A 26,182-nucleotide genomic window follows, 5' to 3' on the forward strand; every position below is an offset into this window, starting at 1 on the left:
AAATTTGTTTCTTTGTGGTGGATTGTAGTCAGCTGGTGGTGAAGAGCAGCAAAGGGAATTACCTGGGTATAATGAGGCAGATGCTGGGTGTGATGAAGAGACTGAAACTGTGGAGGGCCTAGGATGGCCTTTCTTGAGGAAAGGAGACTTGCTGAACTTGTTTGGAGTAAGGAGCAGGAGGAATCAAAATCAAGGCATAGGAGGATGATCAAACTGTGGAGAAAAAAGATAAGGATAGCAGAAGGGATCAAAGCTAGCCATGACTGAGGCCTGACACCTTCCTCCCCATTGGCATGGCCACTCGTGAGGCCTGTCGTCCTAGATCCCCTAACAGATGTCTAGAGAGAAAGTTAGGTGGCCCTTCTGAGTTAGATCCATAGAAGTGGATAGTTTGGTGGGTTTGGGGGATCATTTAATTCTAGAACAAAGAAGTGTAATAAAATTGATAAGTCAGTCTCTCCATGGTTCAGGAAATGCCAGCATCAGGCTTGTCTTTGCAATTTTTATTCAACCTTCTGATCTATACATTCTTTTACATCAAGTAATCATCATTTACATAGTGTTTTTCCCACAATATCTCACTTGTTTTGGGAAAATATGTAAAGTTACTGCAGCAATCAAATGCTACTGACAGCTGTGGTAGGCACACCCATGTGGAAACTACTACTTAGCTTTGCAGAGCAGAATAGAGAGCGCAGTAAACAACCTGAAACTCCTTGCCAAGCAGAAAACAATGTCCATAGCTTTGTTTTAAAGTGGTTGCCCTTCAGCCTGGAACTGAGGACTGCGGTGGTTTCTGCTTCATCAGCTTAGAACACTGGAAAATCTGATGTGAGACTTTTCCTCTGATTTTTAAAAATGCTCTTTTGAGAGATCAGCCCCATCTAATCTGAATTTATTGCTCTTAAAGCTTGAGTATCCGGGCATCTTGATGAGGGATGGCATATTTTGATATGAGTTGCAGTTCAACAGAAGATGTTGGGAGGTCTTTACAGTGTTTTCTGGGAAGGAACAGTGTAGCTCTATTTATCACTAATTTAGGTGATCGGTAATTTGTTTCTCCTGGTGAATACACTCAGTATCTTGGGAGCAAATTTATGCTCAGGTTTTTCCTATTGTGATCCATTTGAAGAGAAAAATACCCTGTAATTATAGCAGTATCCTCCTGGCAGGTGCAGGTTTGATCGTGTTTCAGCAGGGTCCCTGTATTCCATTAAGGAATTAAATTTGTATGGCATTCTAGTGTTTATTTAATAACAGTGTTGGAAGCCTATTGCCACTTTTTTTTTTGTATCTTATACTCCATGATTGCTGGAGCATTTGACTTCATTAGTACTGTATTTTTCTTTTCAATACAAAAGGTGTTCTAAAAGTGTACGCGTATGGTTGTAACCAGAGCTATAAGAGCATTTATTGTCCTCTCTGCTTATTTTTTTAATGTCCCAGTGTGCCGAAGGGATTTTAGGCTCCCTGCCAGAACTACTTCCCATCTGAAACGACTGCTATAACATGCCAGTGAGGGGTAGCAGGGTTCTCTACAGGGTCTGGTAGATTGCAAAGTCCTTAGTGCTGCCTTTTTTTTTTTTTTGTTCCCAATTTTTGTATTATTTTTGTTGTTTTTTTATTTCCTTTTCTGCAGCTGACTTTATTTGAGCAAAGGATCTGTGTGTGCAAGGAGGAGGCTAAGTTCAGAGTTTTAAAAGGAGTTAGAGGTGCAGCAAACTGGCAGAGAGGAGATTTTTGAGTGCAGTGAGCCTGAGAGTGGTGATAGGGGTCAGGAAAGCCAGAGAAATAAGCTCGTTTGGTACCTCAGGTGTGGCAGAGGGGATAACAGCAGCATGACTCGGTGTGTGTTTGATGCTCACCTGTTCATCTTAAAGATTCATTCTCTTACATTTTTAGGATCTACAGCTAGAATATGGTCATGGTCCTCAGTGTGGCTACTTCTTGGGTGCAAATAAGTGAGTAAGCAGCAGCATTTTCTGTGTTTAATTAATTCAAGACTATTTTAATATAAAAATCGCAAATATGTGTTTAACACATTAGCTGAAATGTAGTAAAATAAGTCAAGCTTGTTTCTATCAATTACAATTCCAAAATCACTATTTATTTCTACAATAGTAGTAACTCCAATGCTATAGATTTGCAGCATTTTTCAGTATTTGAGGCTGTGTTGTCTCTGTGGTGGTGTAAGATTCCTTTTAAGAGCTGTTATCTTGGCCTGCTTGTTTATAAAATGTTCTGCATGATAGGTCCCACAGACCACAATTTTACCCCACCTGGGAACTACCAGTGCTCTTCTTTGATATTGCTTTATGCCCTTCTTCATCTTGGGGGGCACTGGGAACATGCAGTTATAGATGCTTTAAAAAATAAAACTTACCTTTCTTAGCAAACCCTTCAACTTTATGTTCGTACATTTAATAATTGTGATATATTAATCATATGAAATAATTTTCAGTGTAATTTTTCCTTTCCACCCAATTTCTTAATTACATTTATGCATGTCAGAATTAAGATGCCTAGCTTTGATTTTCAAATTACATCATGTTAAAAATGCAGAAAATCTAAGCATAGAACATGATATTTTTGCACAGTCTTTAATTGGGAAAAATATGAACACTGATATCTTCCAAAATCCTGTTGTTTCTTATTCCTGTGTTTTGCCTATGATTCTTGCCTGTCTGTCTTTTCAAAAGCACAAAAATGAAGTTCAGAATGTTACAAAAATTAACCAGGGAAGAATGAGTTTATTCCAATAGTAGTTTAATCGTCAAGAGTCTGATTTTTTATTTTTTTTTTTAAGATTACAATTTTCTTGGAGAGTGTGGGTTTGTTTTCAATTGGATCAAACTAAGTTTTACAGTACAAGGAAAAAAGACCACTGCACTTAATAGCAATACGTTAATAGACACATGTGAAAGCACGATGTGTAAAAATAAATGAAAGAAAAAGTGCAACTATGTTCATTTGTATATGGATGCTTGATGTACGTTCTGAAAGCCAGCTGAAATAACATGCTGCTTTGGATTATTTATTGATAGAATCATAAGAGCTTTTGTTCTGGCTTCTGATAATTGCATTTGTGTACCACAATTAAACTATGTTCTTATTCTTATTTAATGCTGAAGGAGTCTCTTAAAATCCGTTGAAGAAGAACTGCATCAGCGGTAATTCTATTCTTTTTTTTGTTTTCTTTTCTTGTGTGTTTCAAAAGTAATTTGTGCATTGATTTTTTTCTGTCTGTCACAAGTAATTCTTGTTCGTCCCTGTACTTGCAGAGAAGTTATAAGAGAGGCTTAGTTGTCTGGGTTGCAACTGTGCTCTAAAGAATAATAATAATTAAAAAAAGACAGTAAAATTCTGTAAAAGAGGTAGTAGCCTTTGAGCTCAGAAATTCTCACAGCAGTCAAGGTAATTTTAATACAACTCACGCAACTGTAATACTTTGTTCATTTTCTTAGGGGACATGTGGCACATTTAGAAGATGATGATGATGCAGATGATGATTCTAAACAGTAAGTCCTTCTTATAAAAATAAATAGATAAATAGAATTAGATCCTTGAATAGATGAGCATTTGAAAAAAAAATAAGTTTAATCATGTTTTATAATAACTCAGGATACTTTATAGCATTTTTAAAGAGAGGCATTTAATGTTGTTCCTAGATTACATCACCAGAAGTTTTCTTATTCTGCTGATAAACTTACTGTAAATTGGGGGAGTGGGGAGTCTTGTTCCTTGCCTGATACAGTTGTCCTTTTACCTTCTATTATTGAACAAAATCTTGGCGTCATTACGTTGAGCCAGTAATTCGACCCAAGTCCTGGTTCCTTGTTTAGAACCAATAACTGTGTAAGGCTCATGAAAGGTATGTAAAATGTATACATAAGTCTTCTCTAGTTTGAGTTTGTTCTGTCTGTGTTCCCAGCTAGGAGGATGCTTGTATGGGTGCTTGATTTTGGAATAGAACTGACTCCCTTACCACAGAGAGAGCAAGGTTATGGAACTGCAAAGGCATATGTTAAATTAATTATGCTCATATTAAATTCCATTGGTATAAGTATTCTCGGACTCTATTTGATTTATAGATGAGAACTGAAACAATTTAAAAAGCACAACCAGTGTGCGTAGATTTACATTCCTAAATAAATTTGATCTAAAGACCAAAAAGAAAGGTGGCATTGAGACAGAATTTTTGTTTGCTTTCTGTTAATGGATAATTTTGAAAGCTGTTGCTTCATACCAGAAACCTTTAAAACATGTGTTATCTATTGTGGGCATCTATCTCTTAGAGAGAACCAGATTACACACTCTTTTTTTTTTGCCTTGAGTTATTTTACTGTGTTCTTTTATGACAAAAGCAGTGTTTTTTATCACATACTGAGCATGTGGGACAGCCCCTTTTAAGATGGGTAAAGGTACTGATAGTGTCTGATGTCCAGTGATGAGTACATTAAATTTGCATTGTTTAATAATCAGTTTTTCAAAACTCAAGTATATTTGTTGTTTGACAAAGGTAATATTTATAGAAAAAAAAAATTAGCTGGTTTTCAGTAGGCTTTATTCTCGTGTTAGTTCCTGATGAAATTCTTCATATTTCATTATTAAGCAGTTGTTTAAAGACATGGTTGATTACATAGTTCATTAATAATAGGAAGCTCTTGTGTCTTGTCTTTGAGAGGAAGAAGTTGATGATGCTGCTCGTGATTTGCTCCCCAGCACTTGGGTGAAGCTGAGAACCTGCTTTGCTCATAGCTGGATAGACCTGGCTAACTCAGGCTTCCTCCAGTGCAGGCTGTAACAGTCCCCTGTAGCTCCATCCTGCCAGCTTCACTCTGATGGCTTCCAGTGAAGATGCTCTGGATAGCTGTGCTGCTGTGAGCCAGCTCAGCTTGGTTACTCCATCCATACTAGTCTCTGGATGGTTTTTTGTGCACAGCTTTGTATCTGTTCATTTTTGTTTAGCGTTTCTTTTTTCCTCCTGACTTCTTGCTTGATATGCAGTCAGTATCATCAACCTCAGTAATGTTCCAGGGTTTGGAACTTCTTGATCGCTGCTGTCTTGAAGTGCTAGCACTGACTTCCTTGTCCAGTGCTTCAAAACCCTTGTTTCTTACATGAGCTCCATCAGAACTTTCAAACAGCATTGACTTTAGGTGCTTATGTCTCTGTCATGTTTCTGGTTTTTTTACGTTAAGCAAGAAAGAACCTGATCGCTTCTGGAGAGGTTCCAATTCATCTGACCCTAAGGGTAGTCACCAGTAGTCTTCCAAAATAGTCCTGGTGTTTTTTGTTTCTTCACATATTTTTTCCCAGGTACTCTTGCCCTACAGAGAGGGCCTGACAATGTGTAAGCACAAGAGTAAAAGCTTGAATGCCTCAACCTTGGATCAGACAGATTCTGCATCTGTGCCTTTCTCTGGGTACCTGCTTGAGCCGAAAGCTCTGCTGCAATTGTTGGTTCATCAGCTTGATCACAGCTGTCTTTCTCTGGAACCCACTGAAGATTCAAGGCTTTTGTTTGATTTGTATTCTGTGAGATGGACTTGCTCTTGAAGAGCACATGTGACATCGGTCACTTCTCCCTTCAGATCCAGAACAAAAACGATGAGGTCATTGTACACCTTCCAGTCCAGACAGATTCCACTGCATGAAACCGGGTGATTTGCAGCAACAGAGAATCCACATGCTTCACAGAACAATATAAAGTTATCTCTCTTCATTTAATAATTTTGTTTGTTTTGATATTTCTTTTTCTCTCATGCGCAGCAAGGCTGCTGATGCTTGAATTTCCTGGTTATGGAAACTGGGAAAGCAGAAATTATTGGGGCACTGCCCTGCGTGATCAGCAGTGACAAACTGCACCTAAACCCTGTTGTTGAAACAAGGACACGCGGTCCTTTGTGCAAACATCTGTCACATGTATGCCAAATTGTTGGCTTTTCTGTTTGCTTGGCTGCCCAGTAACATTGTAATGGCTGTCTGAAATGCAGGAAGAATATGAAAGAAAATATAAGTGGAGCTTGAACACACATGACTGAGGACTTAAACTTGGTCCCATGGTGGAGATAATTTCTACCACCATAGCAGCTGAAGTCAGAAGCCCCCTTCCAAGCTTCTCTGAAATATAAGCAACGGATAAGATGTCAGGACAGAAACTCCTGAAAAGAATGAAGCAAAGCAGACAAGTTGTTGACCTGTAAACATACAAACAGATATCTTACTACTTGGATATTTTTCCAAAACTTTGAAACATTATTTAAAAATAAGGAAAATATTGTGCAAGAATGTCAAGTTTTCAGAGCTGTACTCCTAATTTATTTAATGGAAATAATTTTCAGTTCAAAAAATATTAGGAAACAGGGCAGTATAAGAGCTTTGAAAAACATACAAAGTTTAGGGATGTAGTTGATTTTTTTTTTTTAATGCAACATATTTTTTAAGCTATAGAACTGGGAGAGGAAGAATGCTCCTCATACTTCAGCTTTCTTGTTTTCTGCTGTTATCTTGTTCTGTTGAGCCAACCTGTTGAATTGTTCTTGTGTTAAAAAGTTGTCTTTCCCAAGACTTCCATGAAAAAAGAAACTCATAGAAAAAACAAAACCAAAGAACCCAGACACTAGGGTAGCTGTCCACTGCGGGTGAATTTTACTTTCAGGGTGTTTAAATCATCAGTAGTAAATTTTTCAAGGGGTGGTATTTTCTTGTAAGTCCCCTTTGCTGTGCATACCTACAGGTGGCCCTTTAGAAAAGCTCACATATACCCTAAATCTTTTTCCTCTCAACAGAGTAAATATTAGGCCTGCTGTGTATCTCCCTACTTTGTTCTGCACGAGTATGTGCATCTTCAACAAATCAGTTCATGACACTCTGTGCTCTCTAAGAGGGGGGATGTGTGACACTTGTTTTCATATAGTATCTGTGGTATAACAAAATGTTTGGAAGTATTTGTGATGCAGTTATTTGGATATAATGGTGCTGTTGACAAGTTAATGGGGCTTATTTGTATGACATTTATAAAACCCTGTATCATCTTGCAGACTGCAAGACAAGGTTCAAGGAAGGTAGCAATCTGTTTTGTTTCTTCTCTTTATAGTGCTACTATGAAACCTAAAGTGCCACCTCCTTTACCACCAAAGGTAAGTGAGGGGGATTTTATTGCCCAGAAGAAAAGGACACTTTAAATAAACAAATAAATGCAAAATATTTAGATTACTATATTGATAGCTTTTTACTTGTGAAAGTTTCAGGATCCAAATATTGAATATGGGATTTTTTACTCATTGAAAAGTAGCATGGATGTTTTGAATCTTTTTTCATTGTGTTTTTTTTATTAATATGTCTCTTTCAGCCTAAATCCATCTTTATCCCCCAAGAAACTTATTCTTCTGAAAATGAAAATCAAGGGACAATCAAGAGATGCCCAACATCAGAGAGTCCAGCAAAATCTACATCGCACGTTCCACCCAGACCACCCCCTCCTCGACTACCTCCACAGAAATCTAATCCTCTAGGTAATAAGAGTGACCCCAAGAAGTATACAAGTATTTCTTAAATAATCTAACGTGATTTTATTTCTACATTCTCACCCTGTGCACACATTAAAACATACTGAGGTAATTTTTCTATGGTGGGCAAGTAACAGAAAGTGCATGAAAGCCAAAATGCATGAAGAAAGCATGCTTTACCTCTTAAGAGGGTCAAACATACCTTCTACCAAAGTCACTGACACGATTCCTGCTGATGCCATCGGTGACACGATTGCTTTCCTAAGCAACAGACTTATAATGTAGAGTATCAGGATTGTTAAAAAAGTATGTATGTAGGTTTCAGGTTCAGTATGTCGGCTGTTGTCATCTGACATGTCAAGAACAGAATTCTGCCTTCAAAGTTTGCTTTTGTATGTAGTGAACTGGGTTGGGTAGTATAGGAGGTAATGTATTTGTTTACTGTCTGCTCAGGCTGTTCATTTTATGCTTTTGTTAGTCCCATGCTTTGAGAATTGTCTTGGACTGACTTCTCTTAAGCAAGCTTAATGTCTGACTCTTAATTGATACCTTGCCAGGTTTTCCTTGCTTCATACTCAGTACTGCAAAGATTTGACTCTAATGCTTAAACATCTAGTGCTAAGAAATGCTTCAGGGCTGTTTGTAAGGAATCAGTAACTGAAGTGTTAGCTATTGGCAAGTTTTTCTTTGGGTATGTTCAATACGTTTTTCTTCATAACTATGACTGCATTCCTTTCTATGCCCCGTTGGAGTTGTTATATTAATTACCAAAAGTCGTGGACTGAGGTTGAATGTGGCTCGATAGATGGTTATATGTGCACATGGAAAAACATGCATGCTTCTGAAATAAATTAGGGTATTGTGCACTGTATTGTGTATATAGTACATGTTCTGACTTAAATGGAAATGTTGACCTTTTAAAATTGTTTTTAGGCTAGATTACTCTTTGAGGTGAAGGTAGAAGAACACATTTTTAAAAATTAATCTTTCTAGGTAATGGAGTCACTTCTGTACAATTAAATGGTGAAAGAGAGGAATCGCCACAGAATGAAGCTAGAGACACTAATTTTTTAAGGAAAGAAAAGAAGGAAATGCTGGTAGGTATTTAAGGTGTTCTTTTAAAGTTTTCTTGACTGACTGTTTTACATGTGCAAGGAAAAGGAGCAGCCATACTCTTTAGTATTAAAATTATGCTGGATGGCATCTTGTTTACTTGGAATCAAAGCACAGTTTCTTAGATTGTCTAGTTGTGATACAGTCTTAAGCTGAAGTTTGAGTTGGTGTTAAAATTTCTGTAGAAACTAACATTATCATAGATATATACGATTTACTTGCTCCTTTGCAGACCTCAGAAATGTAATGAGAGCGAGACCCTGTGAGAGAGATGTGATGCATTGTACTGAGCAATGACTATTAAAGCAAACAAGGAAATGGGGGAATGGAATATGCTGCCTCCTGACAGCTTGCTGGGGTATTTGGCTACCCCTGGGAATGGAGCTGAATTAAAGTTGTTCCTAAATGAGTCCTCATCTTATCCTAGGTGTAGGCATACAGGCTTCTTGGTATTTAGGGGGAAAAAGATGATGATAATGTAGATTGAAGTCTAGATAGGCAAGCCCTTTGCCTCCTGACCTCTGCAGCTCCAGGTTTCAGGGTTTAGTGCCTTGGGTTTAGCATCAGACTTGAACCACGTGTACTCATATGAAGTTGTGCTCATGGGGAGAATGCAGCCTTACACAATGGGTAACCTGAACCGGCTGTGAGCTGAGGAAGGGGTCCCTTTCCTGCATACTTTGCTCCTTTTTCAAGTGAGGTTTTCCATCAAGTCAGAAAATGGCTTCCAGAGTGGTCACTTCATGATACAAAAGCAAAAGTGGGAATGTGAGATGAGAGAATGGGACATCTGTAGTTAGAACAGATTAAATGTAACATGAAACTGTCCTCTTTGGGGGCTTCTTCTAAGGGTGAGGCTGGAAATGTCACTTTTTTTGTGAGAAACGAAGAGGAAGTAGACCAGAAACATTGTCTGGGTCTTTGTTTTGTTTTAAGGAAATACCAGTAATACTGGCAGTACTTAGGAATGTAGGGTTACCTGAACAACTTTGAACTCATCATTTGAAATTGTATGTTTGAAGTTTACCATGTTACCTGTAAAATACATTTCTTGAGAAGCATGTTTTTGCTTCTCAAAAGAAGAGAAATTGATACTGATGCAAGAAAATGCATGTAGTACTGATTGGTAAAATTTAATGCTGTAATATTGAACAATTGAGCAATATTGTTTAACTCCATAGTACTGGATATGGTATTCTTACAGGCACCATCATAATGTGAGAATGCTGCATAAGGTTATGCAAACATTCACTGAGGAGATATTAGGGAATCGTAGTAAAGATTTTTAGTGAAAGAAAATGATGCTGGTAGTTTGTGGTGTGTGGTTATTAGAGGCACATGGTCGGCAAACTCATACAGAATTATGGAACTGTCAGTTGGAAGGGAGATCTTTAGTCTCACCTCATGCTTACAAATGGGACTGTAGCCAAAGCTCAGCCCAGGTTTTCAGGTCTAGTACCTATGGCATTGGGCACAGTGGAATTTCTCAGTAGGTGCCCAGTGCCTTCCATTAGTGTAGTGTAGAAATATACAAGAAAACTATTTGTCTTAAAAATCTGCAGGGAGTGTTTTGTATCTGTTTCTTGTGTAGATGTAAGTATTGGCTTTTTATTTTCTCTTAATATAATTATGCTTAATTATTTATCCAGTACTTTTGACAGCATTCTGAAAAAATTTTTTACTTCTGGGGAGAAAATATGCATGTTCATGCTTAGTGTGCATGTGTGTGTAAACATACTTTTAAATTTTATTTTCTAGAAACCAATTAGTAATGGCCTTCCTCCCACACCTAAAGTACACGTGAGTATTGCTGAGTCATATCAATGCATGCTGGAAGAAGGATGTGTTTTCTTACTAAACTGAGAGAGTACATTTTTTGAATGTTTGTAGTATTTTTGTTTTAGTTATAAAATCCAATATCATTTAGAAATGCTAAACGACTGTATGGTATTTTAGAAATCACCCTTAGTTTTGTGCTATTGGGGTGAAGGTTTTTTGTTTGCCTACTTCTTTAAAAAAGTGATAGTTATATGACTAATGTCACACTAGTACTTAGGTACCCAGTGATCTGAGGAGCTGATCTCTCCCAGGAACTGGAAATAGCTCTAAGTTTAAGCTATATAGCTCTAGGGTTCAAAACTTCTGAAGATAGGATTCATAGATGCCTTAGGACTGGAAGTAAGTGTTGCAGATATCCACGTGCACCTTTGAGGAATAAAGCAAACTAGAATTTTATTGTAACATCTGTGTACACTTGTCACTGTGCTTTTAACCAGCACTGTGATCAGAAGAACCAGTCTTTCTGTTTCTTGACCATTTGTTTCTGCCTTCACTGCTCTCCTCCATGTGTGCTGGACAGTGTATTTATGTAGTTGTGCTCTGCACCAAACAGGGAGTTCATCTGATTTTAAACTAACTTCATCTACTTGTTTTCTGGATGAGGTTATTTTCCACATGGCAACTCTTAACCTTTTGTTACTACTTGAAGTAAAAATAACCCTACTGGAAATGTAACATTTTAATTTTTCAATATTTAATTGTTTTCACTTCTACAGATGGGTGCTTGCTTTTCAAAGGTTTTCAATGGCTGTCCATTAAAAATTCATTGTGCAACTTCATGGATAAATCCAGATACAAGAGGTACTATGTGATGAATATATTTTACCCTTTTTGTCCCCTCCTTGGATTTCAGGAGTGCCTAGATGAGCAAGACTATTCCTTTTAAAATAGACATATATTCATATAAACAGGAATCATTCTTTAATTGTGTTGTCTGAAGTTATGGTGTTCTTTTAATGAAGATATATTTGGTGCAGATCTTTGCTGTGATTAAAAAGAATAAATTAAATATCAAAGTTAAAAGCTCTTCTTAACATTTTAGCCCAAAGGATGCCAATCCTAATTTATTTTTTAAAAATCTGACTTTTAGAGGTCCTAGTTGAGATTTGTTTCTTTATTGTTCATTTTTTTTGTGTTTTTTTTCCCTAGATTTTTCTGGTCCTACAGGATTCTGCCACTATTTATTTTTGCATACATTCTAGTGCTTTATTATCTTGCCTGATGAAAGGGATAATTGATAAGATTGTACTTGCTTTGTCTGTAATTACACCTTTTGCTTATAAGCTCCACAGACATGCTACTGAGCTAGTCAGCAAGAAAACACTTAGGGTTTTTTAGAAATTGAAATTATGGAAGTCAATTTTTTGTAGTTGACATCATCTCAGTAAGAGATGTCTGTCTTGTTTGCATGCCTAATACAATCCAGGGTTTGGATTATGTTCAAGTGAGGCACCCACAAAGTACTGAGAAAATGTTCTACTCGATACTGCTGTAGAAGTACTCCAAAAGAAGGCAGTGAATATTTCACATAATATATGGAAATGTCTAAATAGGATATGTGGAAATTATCCACATGAGTTCTTGCTTGTAGTTGAATAGCTTTTTTTAATTTCAGTTGTTAGTCATGAAGAAAAAAAAATGATCTTCCCTAATGTCTTAAAACAGCCCCATCCAGAAATTGAAGCTTCCTTAGCAGGATTAATTTTCCATGTTTTCAAATACCTTAACTATTATAGTTTGCTTTGTTTCAATGTGTCTAATTGTTTTAAGTCTTATTTTGGTAAAGAGCTGCACATACACCTCCCTGAAATCAGGATTTCTAGCTTTTTTTGTTTGTGTTTGCAGATCAGTACTTGATATTTGGTGCAGAAGAAGGTATTTACACACTGAACCTCAATGAACTTCATGAAACATCAATGGAGCAGGTATATTTCTGGTTTGATATTTTTGAAAAAAAAATACATCACTTTTTTAAACCACTCAGATTAATGCTGTATAATCCTTGTAAAAGTAATTTTTACTACATTTATCTAGGCACTAGCTACGCTGAGAATTATCTTAAATGTTTGCTATTGAGGATACTTTTCAGTCACGTTTGAGTGCTTTGTAGGCTGAACCATGTTCAAGTAGGAGATCTTCACCTATCAGTGTTTTGAACTTCATCATAGTGCATTGGTCTGCAGTTAAATGATTAGGTAAATAGTAAGGAATTTCTCTGATATATTTTGGTTGAAAGTTTCTATTTTCCTTAAAGCTTTGGTACAATATAGAATTTTTGCAACAAACGTGTTTCAGCTACAGGGAAGAAAAGAGATCCTTTATACACTAGATTCCATTCTTTTGGTCTTAAAAGCAACTTTTCTGCTTTCTGGTGAGACTCAGCTTACTGAATTCCACCTAAAGCTCTGTCTCTGCAGAGTCTTATAAAAAGTAATTTTTTTGAGGGGATACTGGGGAGGGGGAAAATGCCAATTACAGGCTTTTCTGTATGGTGTCTTCTCCAGCTCTTTTGTTACTCTCTAAGAGACTTGTTTTCTTTCCTGCCTTCTCCCTAACTTAGGGAGCTATGCATCTGCTATCAAGATGGAGGATTTTGCAAGGACAGCCTTCATACTGTAAGCTGGAGGCGCTGGTGTTTGTTCATCTTCCAGGGTCCAGATGTTGTAGATATGTCTGTTTGTTGAGAGGGAGGCCTAGCTAGCTTGAACTGAGCTCCATGTAACCCATATTCATACTGGTGCTTGAGTTTAAACTTAGCTCAGGAACGTCTCTGCTGCTGCACTACAGTTGTAAAACCCACCCTGAGAAATATCACTAATGCAATAATACTTGTAGGCTCGGTAGACCAAGGAAAGATTTGTTTGGCTTTTGTCTTTGCTCCTTGGGGTTTGATTTTGGTTTGGTTTTTAACTGGCAAGGAAGGAGAACGGGTGTAATAAAAATCAGGTAGTGTGTGGTCTAGTTGAGCTTTCGGGGAAGTGTTTAATGAGCACTTAAAGACAAGAACAGATGCTTGCTAAAACAGCCACTGTGGAACAAGAGGAATGGAGTGAACGGTCAGTTAACCTGCTAAGTTGAAGAATTGCTGTTCTTTAATCCTCAGATCCAAACCTACTAAATCACAATATGCTGTGCACCTACAGAAGGTCAATCAAACTTGCATTTTAGATTTTGATACAAGCAGGCTGGTAGATTATTACCGTAGGTGTTTCTTAGAGTGTGTTTAGATTATGAGAAGATTTCAGGAATAGAAGTGCACCCTCTGTGCTAATCATTTATCACACCATTATTTATGACAACAGTCAATAGGGCCTTAATAGCATTTTCAAGTTTTGTGTTTTATGTCATCATTTACTCTGAGTCTGATACAACTCAGTATAAAAGTCAAAGTAGTATCCTTCATTATTTTTCACTGCATTCCACTTCACCAGTGGACAAAGCAGAAGTCATATATGTTTCCTGGAGTTAGAATACCTTAAAGGTTGATCTTTGAATCTTTTTTTAGGGGGAGTTGGTTTCTTGTTTTCTTCAGTGTTTTGGGTGTTTTTTTAAGAGCAAAAGAATGGTCCTCCTGAGTGGTCTGTCTAGCCCAATAGTCTGTTTCCTAAAGTGGCAGTGAGAAATGCCCATGAGTTTGGTCACTGTCTGCTGTCTGTTCTCCTCAGACTCTGCTACAGTCATTGAATCAGAGATGTTGGAGGATCCCTGCCTATTTGCTTTTTGTGTCCATTTTTGGACCTGCTGAACATAAGTATGTTCTAATCCCTTGTTTAGGCTGTTGATATTTTCCACCTCCATGACATCTTGTGCCAGTAAGTTCCAGAAGTTAGGTGAGAGGGGAAAAAAAGCAGTTGTGGTTTGGTTTTGTTTGGTTTTTTTAAGGGATGTCTTGTTGCTTTCATCCTCATTTTTTTAGTAATTGCAGGATTTGACAAGTAACAGTTCTGCCTTGACCACTTGTTGCATCTGTTGATCTCTGAAGTGAAATGTGTAATCATGCAGGTGGAGAGTCCCTTCAAAGTGCCAGTTTTAATTGTGTCAAGAGACTTGGACTGTCACAGGCTTTAGAATGGCTGTGTGGTTTGTTGACCATGCTTTACTTACTGAAGTTTATGTTGTTAAGCTTTTCTTCTTTGAAGGAGAAAATGTGGTGGTTTTTAAAGTTTTTGAAAAAGGATTGATTGATCTTTATATTGACATCTTGTGGAATAACTATAGTGTACTTGAAGACATGAGTATAAAATGTGCTAATTGTCTAAATGTTAATGCATATGTTAAATATCGCATGTGTGCCTAAGATTTACTCTGAATTAACTCTGGAATCCAGGTAAATGTTACTTGGCTTAAGCTAATTTCTGCTGCAAAGAGCAAGTCAGTATTAGTTTTGTCCTGTCATCTATGCAGATACTAATTGATTAATATCTTGTTTATATCAAATTGAATACTACTTCTTTGTTTTTCCTTCTGTTTATCAGCTATTTCCTCGAAGGTGTACGTGGTTATATGTCATGAACAATTGTTTGTTATCAATATCTGGTAAGTTACTGGGCTATCTTTGAATGGTAGTGCTGGTAAACATTTGGTTTTGTATTTGAAGTGTGGTTGGTTTTCTAATTTCCAGGTAAAGCTTCTCAGCTTTATTCCCATAATCTACCAGGACTCTTTGATTATGCAAGGCAAATGCAAAAGTTACCTGTTGCTATTCCAGCACATAAACTTCCTGATCGAATACTTCCCAGGTAAGTACCTCTCATCGGATATATCAGAATATCTTAATTGTGAGAGTTCAGGATATGCTTGTGAAACTCTGGGAATACCAAATAATGTTTACAAGTTGCACTCATGTGTGCATTAATCAGAGGGTTAACCCCTACATTTACACAAAACAAGATGTGAATATACTCTTATTAGAGAAATGGCTTTTGGTACATCTCACCTTCTTGTCACGTAGCCTCTTGTTTCTGGGCATAACTCAGAGCATAGCTCTTTTCAGGTCTAGTATGGTAAATCCTGCTTGTTCTTGGTGCTAAATAAAACCTGTGGTCAGTATTGTACCTGTGATATTTCAGGCATGTAGAAATGATCTTACATTAGGTACTCTAGGCAATATCTTTCAGTTCTATTAAAAAAAGTGTGAGGATGCAGAGGGAATGGGCTCACGGGATATTTTGAAAGCTGGGAAGAGTAGAACTGGAGCACACATTTAACATTCATTGTTGGCTGGTCGTTTTTCACAGGCTAGTGTAGAAGATACTTTTGCCTCTAGGTACCTACAGTATGTTGTGCATGCAGTCCCTCCCCTCCAACTTCATTTACTAACGAGTGCATACAAAATTCCAGAAACTGGGTACAGTGCTGACTGCCTGTCAGTTTAGGAATGGTATTCTCCAATTTAGTGCTCCCTCCACCATTTTCCCTCCCCCTCCCCTGCAGTGGGATAGAGAGGAGAATTGGAGGCACAGAAGGTAAAGATCGTGAGTTGAGACAAGAACAATTTACTGGAAACAGCTATGAGATAAGAAGGAACAGTAACAGCAACAATACTAATGACAGAGGGTACAAGAAAGAGCAACACAGAAACAATACCCAGAAGGGATCCTTTTTTCCCCAGAGGAGACTTCCTTTCCTCTGTCCCCAGCAATGACCCGAGGTGGTATAGAATAACCTCTGTGTCCTAGCCATGCCTCTCCTGGCTACTGCCAAAATAGAACCTGTCCTGACCAGAACCAGGACACTGCCAAGCAAGCCTTGGTAGTCCATTCAAATCCCAAGAGGAGGAGGTAGTAGCACTAATCTAGTTTGCAGAAAAATCTTTGGTTCTTGAAGTGCATAGTGAGGCACTGTATTTTCTAATATAATAGGATTTTTGTTAGGAAATTATATTATAAAAAACTTGAATCTTTGCTACCTTTGGTTCTATTAACAACCTATTAACAATTCTTGGATTTGGGGAAGGCTTCTTGTTCAGTTATCTGCAAACATAATGGTGCAATGCTTGTCTGAAAATTGTGTTCTTCCTAGAGGGTAAATTCTAAATAACTAAGAGATGATTTGTGCTTTGAATTGTTATCTTCTGTGTACCTGCACCACTGTTCTGCACCTCTGTCTTCTAAATTTGACTTCGGCTGGGTGACTTTGGTTTGAGGAGTGAATCAGCAGTGGACTAATAACTGTAATTATCATAAGGATCATGCTAGCAAAACTTTCATACTATATTCAGCCTGGGATGACACCTCACCTGAGTTGCAGAGGGCTCAGAATATTTCTTGTCCAGTCATGTCACTTCCCAAGAAAAATGCAGCACAACCTGAATGTGCAAGTGCTAAGCCAGTCAGTCAAAAGTAGGAGAGATTAATTTAGATAATCCATTTTGCTGGTTTACTTCTTCTGAGGATTCAGTGTAGTAACATTTAGCCAGGCAGAAGACCTACATCTGAAGTAGGTGTGAAGAACATTTTTTTTTTTTTTCCCTACTAGACTCCCAATAAAGTGTATTCTTAAACAAGTTCCTGGATACTGTGATGATGAGTGCTGCATGAAAAATGTACATATGTTAAAAGCAAAGGTTTTGGTAGAGAAATTGCAATACAAAATAGAATTTGAAGTAATTTGTGAGGCTTGTGTATTCATTTGCAAAATGGTCTAAGCTCAACTTCTGATAATTGGTAGGCAAACATTCATTAGCAGAAAATATGCCTGTGCTAAGTCTCCATTCCGACTTCTTTCCCTGGAGTGTTCTTGAGCAGTTCTTTTCGAATCTTCCATGACTTGTTCCCAGGAAAATTTGTGACCAGTACTCAGTTTTCATGCTGCTCAGACCTGCTGCATTATCAGTCACTTCTGGACAGCTCCATTTGAAATGCTGTACAGCTGTTTTCCCAATTCATAGCTTTGAGTGCAGCCTCTGTCTTTCAATCCACTTATTCCAATCTTTTCCACAGCATCAAATTAGTTATTTTTGTCAAGACTACTGTGGCCAGTCTCAATACTGCCTGTTGTCTTTCTAGACTGTGTAGAAACTGTGATTCCCACTACCAACAAATAACATCTTCCCTGGCTTATCTGATAAATTTCCAAGTAATTGTTTTCATGATTTCTCAGGGAGTATCCCCTGCACGTGAGGAAAAGATCTTGCAAAACTGCCTTCTAGTCCCCCTCCGTACCTCCTCTCGAAATGCAATGCTGTGCTGCCTTTGAAAATGTGTGCCAGCTTTAAACTATTGGTTTGTAAGGACTGTGTCCCAGCAAACTCTCCAGTACGGCATAATTTCTCACACTCCTTGTGTCCACATGTCTTGTCTTTGAACTACAGTGTCTTAGGACAAGGGTGGAGTTTGTGTAGCATCCAGCACAAGATGCAATGTTACAGCATTACAAAGAATAATCATCATGGCAGAACCAATAGACTATCCAGGCACGTGTATAAATACATGTAATTAAATAGCAAGAGAGAGTGGTAAATGACACTTTAAGGCACTGAGGTACCTATTCCTCGCCATTCCTGACTTATGCAGCATTATGAATGCAGTTAAAACTTACTAGCACATCATACCGACAGAGAGATCACCATGTATGTTCTAGGCATATTACTTTGAGAAGAAATATACAAACAGATATATTTTTAGTTTTTAAGTGAGGCTAATATTTTTCCATCAGCAACTGTCTAAAAAGCAAATTCACTTGATTGTTTAAGTTGATCAATAATTTTGTGTTTATCTCTTGTAGGAAGTTTGCAGTATCTACAAAAATTCCTGACACTAAATGGTGTCAAAAGTGTTGTGTTGGTAAGTAAAGGTCTGGAGAATAAGTATGAAGAAGCAATACAAATGGTGGCAGTAAGATTACTGTGTCAGGTCTAGGAGGTGAAGGGAGAAGAGACTTTTGTCATTGTTATGAAAGTATGCATTTGCAGACAGTGAGCTCATTCAGGTTAGTCCTTGTGTTTAAGTAATTAAACTTTCCCATTTAGCTCTTTATATTTAAAGACAATTTGCAAGAAATGCAGAGAAGAAGAATGGTGTCAAAATTTAAACCAGTCCTGAGGAAGAACCTAATCTCCATGGATGGAGCAACTTAAAGAAGTTGTCATCAGGATTAAGCTGTATGACTTCCTAGCACAAGTTTCAGTTATCAATATTGGATGATAAAAAGCAAGGAGTATTTTCAGTTCTTTGAGGGCAGTGTTGTCTCTGAAGCATTTATAATGTGTTCAATAATGTGCCAGCTTCTGAAATCTCAAAGCTGCACTGTGTTAAGGGAGGAAGATAGATTTAAAAAACAAACAAACAAAAATCTCAGGAAAGGTAACTATAGATGATCTCTTGTGTCCTGGAAATGTTCTACCTAGTATTCCATAATCAAATGTTTGTGTGAGGAGTTCTATTACCCAGGATGTTTTCAGAGACTTGGTGGTAAGAGAGCATGTAATTTATCCTGATACCCTTAATATCTCTAGGGTATGGTAGGGTGTTAGTGATAATGTACATAGTGATGTGTTTGTGTGTATGTCCAGCCTGAGCTCTAATTGAAGTATCTAATTCAAGCTGTGAGTGTTAATGGATACTGAAGGGAACACCCAAAGGGGTGGAGTGACAGGGATCAGAGTATGTATGAATGCTTGCTTTCTGACATGAAAATTAATTTGGAAGTCCATATGTTTCCATGCTTCTCTTTATAAAATGAGAAACCTAGTGCTGTGCTGCTCTGTGATCCTGTGATTTCTGTCCTGTCAGGCACAGAGTTTAACAAGGGTGCCGTAGTACTTGACAGTATGAGGGGGAGTCTTGACATTCAGAAATAGCTTAGCCTGATAAACCTGGAGCCCTTCTTGCATGACAGATGTAAGTGATAATTTGTGAAGGCAACAAGGGATGGCTGCAAAAGGCATGTCCAAAGGGAGAAACAACAGATTCCCCTCTGCACAGCTTGCATTGTGCAGCCTGAGCCTCCATTCCTGCTGGCAGCATAAGTCTACTTTTGGCCTTGGGGAAGCTGGAGTGTCACAGGAGGCAGATAAAGACAAGCACGTCTGGTCTTTCTGCACCTTTTAGGTGTTGGTAATTGCATGTTTTGTGGTTTCTACTGCTGAGTTCAACCTTGCTAAGAGTTGCAAGCATTATTTGATGCAGTTTGCAGTCAGTCTGACTGATGTTGAGTGAGAAACTGGATTAATGAAATTAAGCGCTGATGTTTAAGGTGCCAAGGGATTTCTGATGGGTTTATGTGTCAATAAGGTAGCATGAGCATATTTCACTTGTTACCTAAACTGTGTTGTTAAGTGTCTGATGACCCACAGTCACTTTGCTGCATAATAAAATCTGGTCTTTAGATGTATTTGTACAAAGTGCAAAATAACACTTGTTTGTCTTAAAGGATATGTTGGTAGTGCTTAAGGAGTGAAATTTTGTCAATATTGTGGAATTGAAGTTGAGAAACTTCAGATTTCACAGTGCCTGATTTTGCAACTTTGTTCTCTGCCCGGTTTTGAGTTCTGATAAACAGTGGAAGAGCAGCACTTCTGCTTTTCTGTTGTTCTTCAGTTTCAGCTGAATTTCCTGATTATCTAGAAGTGTTCATCAGAAATACAGAGCTCCTGGATTTCAGACTTGCCGTGAGGGTGCTTGAAGGGCAGCTGAGCTTGTTCTCAAGTGACAGTGGTTGTTCACTGCCTGCTGAATAACTGTCTGTGTCATAGAAAAAGCCATTCTTTAACAGCCGCTTATGATGATTTTGAGATAGCTTGGGCAAACCAACATAGTAGAGCCAAGACACTTCAAATGTGTCAACTCTTTTTTTGTGACATGGTTGGAAATTGTTTATAACTTGTATGTGCTTAGTACACTAATATTCTATATCCTTTTTTGACAGTGAGGAATCCCTACACAGGCCACAAGTACCTTTGTGGAGCACTACAGTCTAGCATTGTTTTGTTAGAATGGGTCGAACCAATGCAAAAATTTATGTTAATCAAGGTAAAAGTACAATTACTCTTGTGTTCAGTTCTTTTTATGTTGTAGTGACTTGCTAAGAATACAAGTATTAGCCATTTCTTGATTTATTATTTTCTCTTGGTTTCTGTTAGATTATATTTAAAATAGCTATTTAAATGTGTCATATTAACTAACTCAAAATACTTACGAGAATGTTCTTGTTTTTATGGTGCAATTCAGTTAGAGAACTGAGCCCTTCTCTCCGTGAACATTGCCCTTCCGTTTCACAATAGAAAACTCTGGGTGACAGACTGAGACATGGCAGATTGAAGTGATAAAACTGCTTAACAATGGTCTTGCTCCCATACCAGAGAGAAGGTGGCTACTTATTCTATGTTTTGTGACACTGGAGGTGCCCAGAAGTGCTTGTTATCTTCCCATCTGACACCACCTGAAGAGACAGAGCCAGGGTGGACTCATGTTTGTAGAAAGGCAGTTGCTGTAACTTGATCAGCCTGGAAAAGAAGGCTTAGAGGCTTAGTAGCCAGGGAGAGCAGTGATGAGCACTCTTTTAATCTGTGGGCAGCTGCATAGGACACACATGCTACCTTATTTTAACTGAATTGCCATGAGATGCTCTAAACTTCTTAACTCAGGCTTTTTGTATTTATCAGTTCCTGTTATCTGAAGAAGTAAACATAAGTGTTACAAAATATATGGCAGAAAATCTACCGTGCAATTTAAATATCTAACATCTGCAACTCAGACAACACTTGTTTCCCTTCTAATATCTATTTTTGTTTCTAAATCTAGCACATAGATTTTCCTGTACCTTGTCCACTGAGATTGTTTGAAATGCTGGTAGTCCCCGAGCAGGAATTCCCTTTAGTTTGTGTTGGTGTCAGTAGAGGAAGAGACTTCAACCAGGTGGTGAAGTTTGAGACTGTCAACCCAAATTCTACCTCTTCGTGGTTTACAGAAACAGGTTTGTGTACTGTTGTAATTGCATTCAGAAATGTTCTTTGTTCTTTGTTATAGCTGAAGCACTAAAAGGTGGGTTTCTCTGAGGTTAAATCATTAAGACTAAGTGATCACTGTAAGTTCTCTGTTTAAAGGAGTATCTGGTTGTACCTGCTTGTACATGCACATTTTTGATGTTTCTACATGTTAAACTGATTGGATTTCTTGAGATTTTTGATATAGCAGAGGACAGAGTTACGGTTTATTGCCTTTCTATAAATTACCCACTGTGCTGTTCTGTGCTCTACCCTGGCACCGTGACTTTTGTTTATTTAATAGATTTTAGTAGAATTGCGTTCTAAGCAATTTCTTTCAACATCTCTGTAAGGTGTGGTTTGGCTCTCCTATAATATGCCACTGTGGTTAGAAGTGGTGTTATCAGCCTCCTGCTGAGATAGAGCATTCTTCTGGTGTTTATGGAAAGCAAAAGGGATTATGAGAACTGGTAGCAGGAAACCAGGTATCTGCCCTCTCACCAGTCTGGGCACTATGAGTGAGTAGGCCACTGACTGAGCAACAGCAGAAATTCTCTTTAAGAAGTGTGCTAAGAATTTTTAGAGTTTAGAGTTACATGATTGTCCCTTAAAGCTAGATGCAGTAGTGAACCAGCCCTAGTCATAGCCTGCAGGTTTAGAAGCTTTGTTTTTACCAGACATTGATCCCTTGTCTATTCATGATGAATTTATACGTAGCCCTGTGCTGGCATACACAGGTATGAGTCCAGCTGAGTGTGTACTGCAGAATTCATTAAGAACAGCAGTTTCTACCAGGAAGATACTCACTGACTTTCCTGCTGCTGAAAAGAGCATCAGATTTTGACACAGTTTAAGGCATAGTTACAAAAAACAAAAGTGAGCAGTGGATGGCCAATTAACGCACTTAACGACTTCAGACAGTGCTTTTTATTTTCACACACTTGTGTAGCTATGTGGCTTTATACTAGAGTCCATAAAAGTAACATGCTGAAGAAAAATGTCCTGTTGTCATTTCTCTCTCAATATTGTACAGGAATACTAATAATCCCTTCCCAGTTTGGTTTTTTTTGTAATGTGGAAAATTTAGCATTGCATTGTGCTTTCCAAACCCACTTTTTAAATTTCCTTGAATCACCTGTGTGTTCTCGTGTTGTGTCTGTTCTTGTTTTCTCCTATTTCTTTGGCTCCAGTTTAAATCCTTTTCTTGGATTGATTTATTCCTGTCCCCTGCTGGCAGGAGAGTGATAATGCAATCAAAGAGATTTATTTATTTTTTTTATTATTTTTTTTTCTTTTTTTTTTTTTTTTTTAGTGAGGAAAGTGTGTACTATACAGAATCACAGAAACATTTGGGTTGGAAGGGAGACCTTAAAGATCATCTACTTCCAATCCCCTTGCTGTGGGCAGAGATGCCTTCCACTAGACCAGGTTGCTCAGAGCTCCATTCAGCCTGGCCTTGAGCAATTCCAGGGATGGGGCATCCACACCTCTGTGCAACCTGTTATATGGTCTCAAATAGTTTCCATCAAATAGTAGTTTTTATCATTTGACATTTGACATTATTTTATAAATGTCTGATCAAGATATTTTAAAAAAATTAGCTGGCAGAAACTTACTGGGGGGTTTCTCCCCTGACATCCTTCAGCCAGTGCAGCGCATGTTTCCATATCGCATTTGTGGTTGCAGAGATGTTTATCCTCCAGTCTTTCTGTTACACGCTTTCATTGTGGCTGCATCTACCTTTGGTATACCTTCCAAGCCAAACAACAAGAAAGGGATGGAGGGACCATCTCATAAGCACATTTCTGCCATTGTTGAGGAGTTTTTTGCTTCTCAGCAGAACCATGGATTTTATAATTTAACCGAGAGCTGCTTTTGTATTTTAGGTAACATGCTCTAATTTCTCACCTCTAATGGATTTACTGAGTTTCTCTTTTCTATGTGAAAGATGCCTACAGAATCACTGGCATTAATGTTGAATTAGTAAGAGCTGCTTTATGTGTAATTTTAATGTTAACAAACAAATGGACCAAAACTACACTTCTCTTTTGAGTTGAAATGTCCACTTGTGGATCAAATCCCTGTTGGCTGTGATGGAGACTGCTGCAGCTGTAACCCAGAAAAGAAGAAAATAACCCTTCCTTTAAGAGTTTTGATAAGAAAATAATCTGCTATTTTTGGAAGATCTAGGCATGGAAAGTCTGCAAATAGCAGCAAGAATTAAGTAGTAATATATAAGTCTGTAGCAGGATTTAGAAATAAACAGAAGAAAAGTGCAATGAAACAGCATAGTGTGTGTAGTCACACAGTCACATATATCTGCCCTTTTTTGTAATAGTAGTATTAAATTACACCAACAGAGAATGAAGGGAGAACAATGTACATGTGAATTTGCTTCTGTGACTTGGCTTAGAAAAGGCTGGATTAAATCCATACTTTAATATTTTAGCTTCAGTTTTCCTGTCACAGTCAACATGTTAGATAAGTGGACATGCCTAAGAGAAGAGAAATGTCACTGGTAAGATGAAAATTTTAAGTAGATAAAAACACTAACCCATCAAATTGTCTCAGTTTTTAGAACTTGCATTTCAGATTTCCTGCTAATTTATGTTATGAACTAACACTGTCATTTTTTTATAGACACTACAGAGACGAGTGTTGTACATGTAACACAGCTGGAGAGAGATACCATTTTGGTGTGTTTGGATTGTAAGTTTTAGTATCAGCTAAATATATGTGTATGCACGTACATGCATACCGTCTGTCTTTAAATTAGGTCACATATTGAAGATAATTCTTGGTTAACATATCCTTATTTATTGTCTAGGCTGCATAAAAATAGTGAATCTGCAAGGCAGGTTAAAATCCAGCCGCAAACTGTCATCAGAGCTCACATTTGACTTTCAGATTGAATCAATAGGTAAGTTGGATTTCATTATTAGTTTTAGATATCCATGTAGACTATAGAGCTAGGCAATCACCAACTGTGTGAAATTTAACAAGAGTAAGTGGTAGATTCCACACCTGGGATGAGGTAATCCTGGTTGTATGTACAAACACTGGCAGATGAGAGGCTGGAGAGCAGCCCTGTGGAAAGAGATCTGGGGGTTTGGATTGATGGCAGTTTGAAGATGAGTCAGCCAAAAGGACCAACTGTGTCCTAGGGTGCATCAGGCTCAGCATCACTACCTGGTCAAGGGAGGTGATTGTCCCACTCTGCTCTGTGCTGGTGCAGCCTCACCTTGAGTCCACTCTGCAGTTTTGGGCACCACAATATAAAAATTATGTCAAACTATTAGAGTGTGTCCAGAGGAGGGTGACCCAGATGGTGACAGGTGTTGAAGACAAGACTTGAGAGGAGAGCCTGAGATCACTTGGTTTGTTCAGCCTAGAGAAGAGATGGCTCAGGAGTGATCACATTGCAGTCTACAGCTTCCTCAAGGGGAGCGGTGGAGGGGCTGGTGCTGGTCTTGCCTCTCTGGTGACCAGAAATAAGACACATGGAAATTACATGTAGCTGCATATGGGGAAGTTCAGATTGGATGTTAGGAAAATGCATTTCACTCAGAGGTTGTCAATCATTAGAACGAGCTTCCCAGAGAAGTGGTTGCAGCATTAAGCCTGTCAGAGTTCAAGGAACATCTGGACAATGCTCTTAGTCATGTGGTTTAGTTTTAGGTAGTTCTGTGAGGAGCAGGGAGTTGGACTCAGTGATCATTATGGGTCCCTTCCAACTCGAGATGTTCTGTGATTAATGTGACAGTAATAATTAGGATGCTAACTGTCTAGTCTTTGGCACTTGAAACACTATCTCACTCATTTCACTTTGTGTGAGAAGGCCCAGTGAAAGGTTCAGCATGCTATGTAATGTGATTTCCTAGGAGCACTTTGAATGGAGTAATAATCCTGATTAACTATCTTGGAGACCTTCAGCCTCTAAAGGAATACCTTAATACAACCTATGTAAACTCTGAATCACTCCTGCCTAACTCATTTTGCATGTGTGTTTATGCAGTCCATTTCTATAAAGTAGCTCAAAGACTAAATTATATGTCATAGGTTACATAAATTTTGTTTCCTTGGGAAGGATCTGAATGAATTAGATTTGTGAAACAGAAAGAATAAGTTATTTTGCCAGTTCTCCAGTGGTTACATACCTACATTGCATCACATGCTTTTGAAAGAGAGGTGAGGAGGGGTGTGTGCACAGGTTGAGGGTAGGATCAGAAGAGGAGGAACAATGGGAACTAAAATAGTAAGGGATTGGAGGAGTTTTATTTCTGAGGAGAAGCTTTAAAGTTTCAGGCCCTTCAAACATAATGTCCCACAGAGAAGAGGACAAGAAAACATTGTCATGGAAAAATATTACTTTTATGGCTCTTGATGGTTAAGAATGGGGGGAAGACAGGAGTATCTGTACTTGAAGCTGCTCACTGTGAGAGCTCTGCATGTATTGTAGTCCTCACTGTGGTTGTCACAAATGAGCTACCAGTGTCCTATTCTGTGCTGGTAGAGTCTCCAAAGACTACTGCTCTCTTTCCTGCAAACCCAGAGGCAGAATGCGAGATGCAGGGGGACAGATTCTTCCTGGGGTCCTCCACACTTGCCCTCTCTTTGAGGAAGGCCCAGACCTACTTCCTTCATAGGGTTCAAATCCAAGTCTCTGTCACGACGTTGGGGGGAAGGGCTGGGAAGCAGAGGGCTCTGTAAAGCTTTGTATTGGTATTGCAGAAGGACCATATTAGCCAAGAGTTGCTGGGAAAGTGAAAAATGGCATTGCAGCATTCCTGTAACT

At 38.3% G+C, this 26,182-nt stretch overlaps 1 protein-coding gene across 6 annotated transcripts in view; it reads left to right on the plus strand.

Moving 5' to 3' along the window:
* MAP4K3 (mitogen-activated protein kinase kinase kinase kinase 3) overlaps positions 1 to 26,182 on the plus strand; it is a 76,451-nt gene that overhangs the window by 43,630 nt on the left and 6,639 nt on the right. For 3 of the 6 annotated variants that reach the window (XM_032681530.1, XM_032681527.1, XM_032681532.1), the window contains 16 exons: positions 1,903 to 1,961; positions 3,132 to 3,170; positions 3,465 to 3,518; positions 7,100 to 7,142; positions 7,355 to 7,517; positions 8,505 to 8,608; positions 10,383 to 10,424; positions 11,180 to 11,264; positions 12,309 to 12,388; positions 14,939 to 14,999; positions 15,085 to 15,202; positions 18,189 to 18,247; positions 20,331 to 20,434; positions 21,206 to 21,377; positions 24,028 to 24,096; positions 24,215 to 24,307. In XM_032681530.1, the coding sequence (XP_032537421.1) occupies positions 1,903 to 1,961; positions 3,132 to 3,170; positions 3,465 to 3,518; positions 7,100 to 7,142; positions 7,355 to 7,517; positions 8,505 to 8,608; positions 10,383 to 10,424; positions 11,180 to 11,264; positions 12,309 to 12,388; positions 14,939 to 14,999; positions 15,085 to 15,202; positions 18,189 to 18,247; positions 20,331 to 20,434; positions 21,206 to 21,377; positions 24,028 to 24,096; positions 24,215 to 24,307 (1,345 nt within the window). The remainder of the gene's footprint in view (positions 1 to 1,902; positions 1,962 to 3,131; positions 3,171 to 3,464; positions 3,519 to 7,099; positions 7,143 to 7,354; positions 7,518 to 8,504; positions 8,609 to 10,382; positions 10,425 to 11,179; positions 11,265 to 12,308; positions 12,389 to 14,938; positions 15,000 to 15,084; positions 15,203 to 18,188; positions 18,248 to 20,330; positions 20,435 to 21,205; positions 21,378 to 24,027; positions 24,097 to 24,214; positions 24,308 to 26,182) is intronic. The other 3 variants (XM_032681529.1, XM_032681531.1, XM_032681528.1) reach the window with 2 other exon arrangements.

Source organism: Chiroxiphia lanceolata, chromosome 3 (assembly GCF_009829145.1).
Source record: "Chiroxiphia lanceolata isolate bChiLan1 chromosome 3, bChiLan1.pri, whole genome shotgun sequence".
Taxonomy (NCBI): domain Eukaryota; kingdom Metazoa; phylum Chordata; class Aves; order Passeriformes; family Pipridae; genus Chiroxiphia; species Chiroxiphia lanceolata.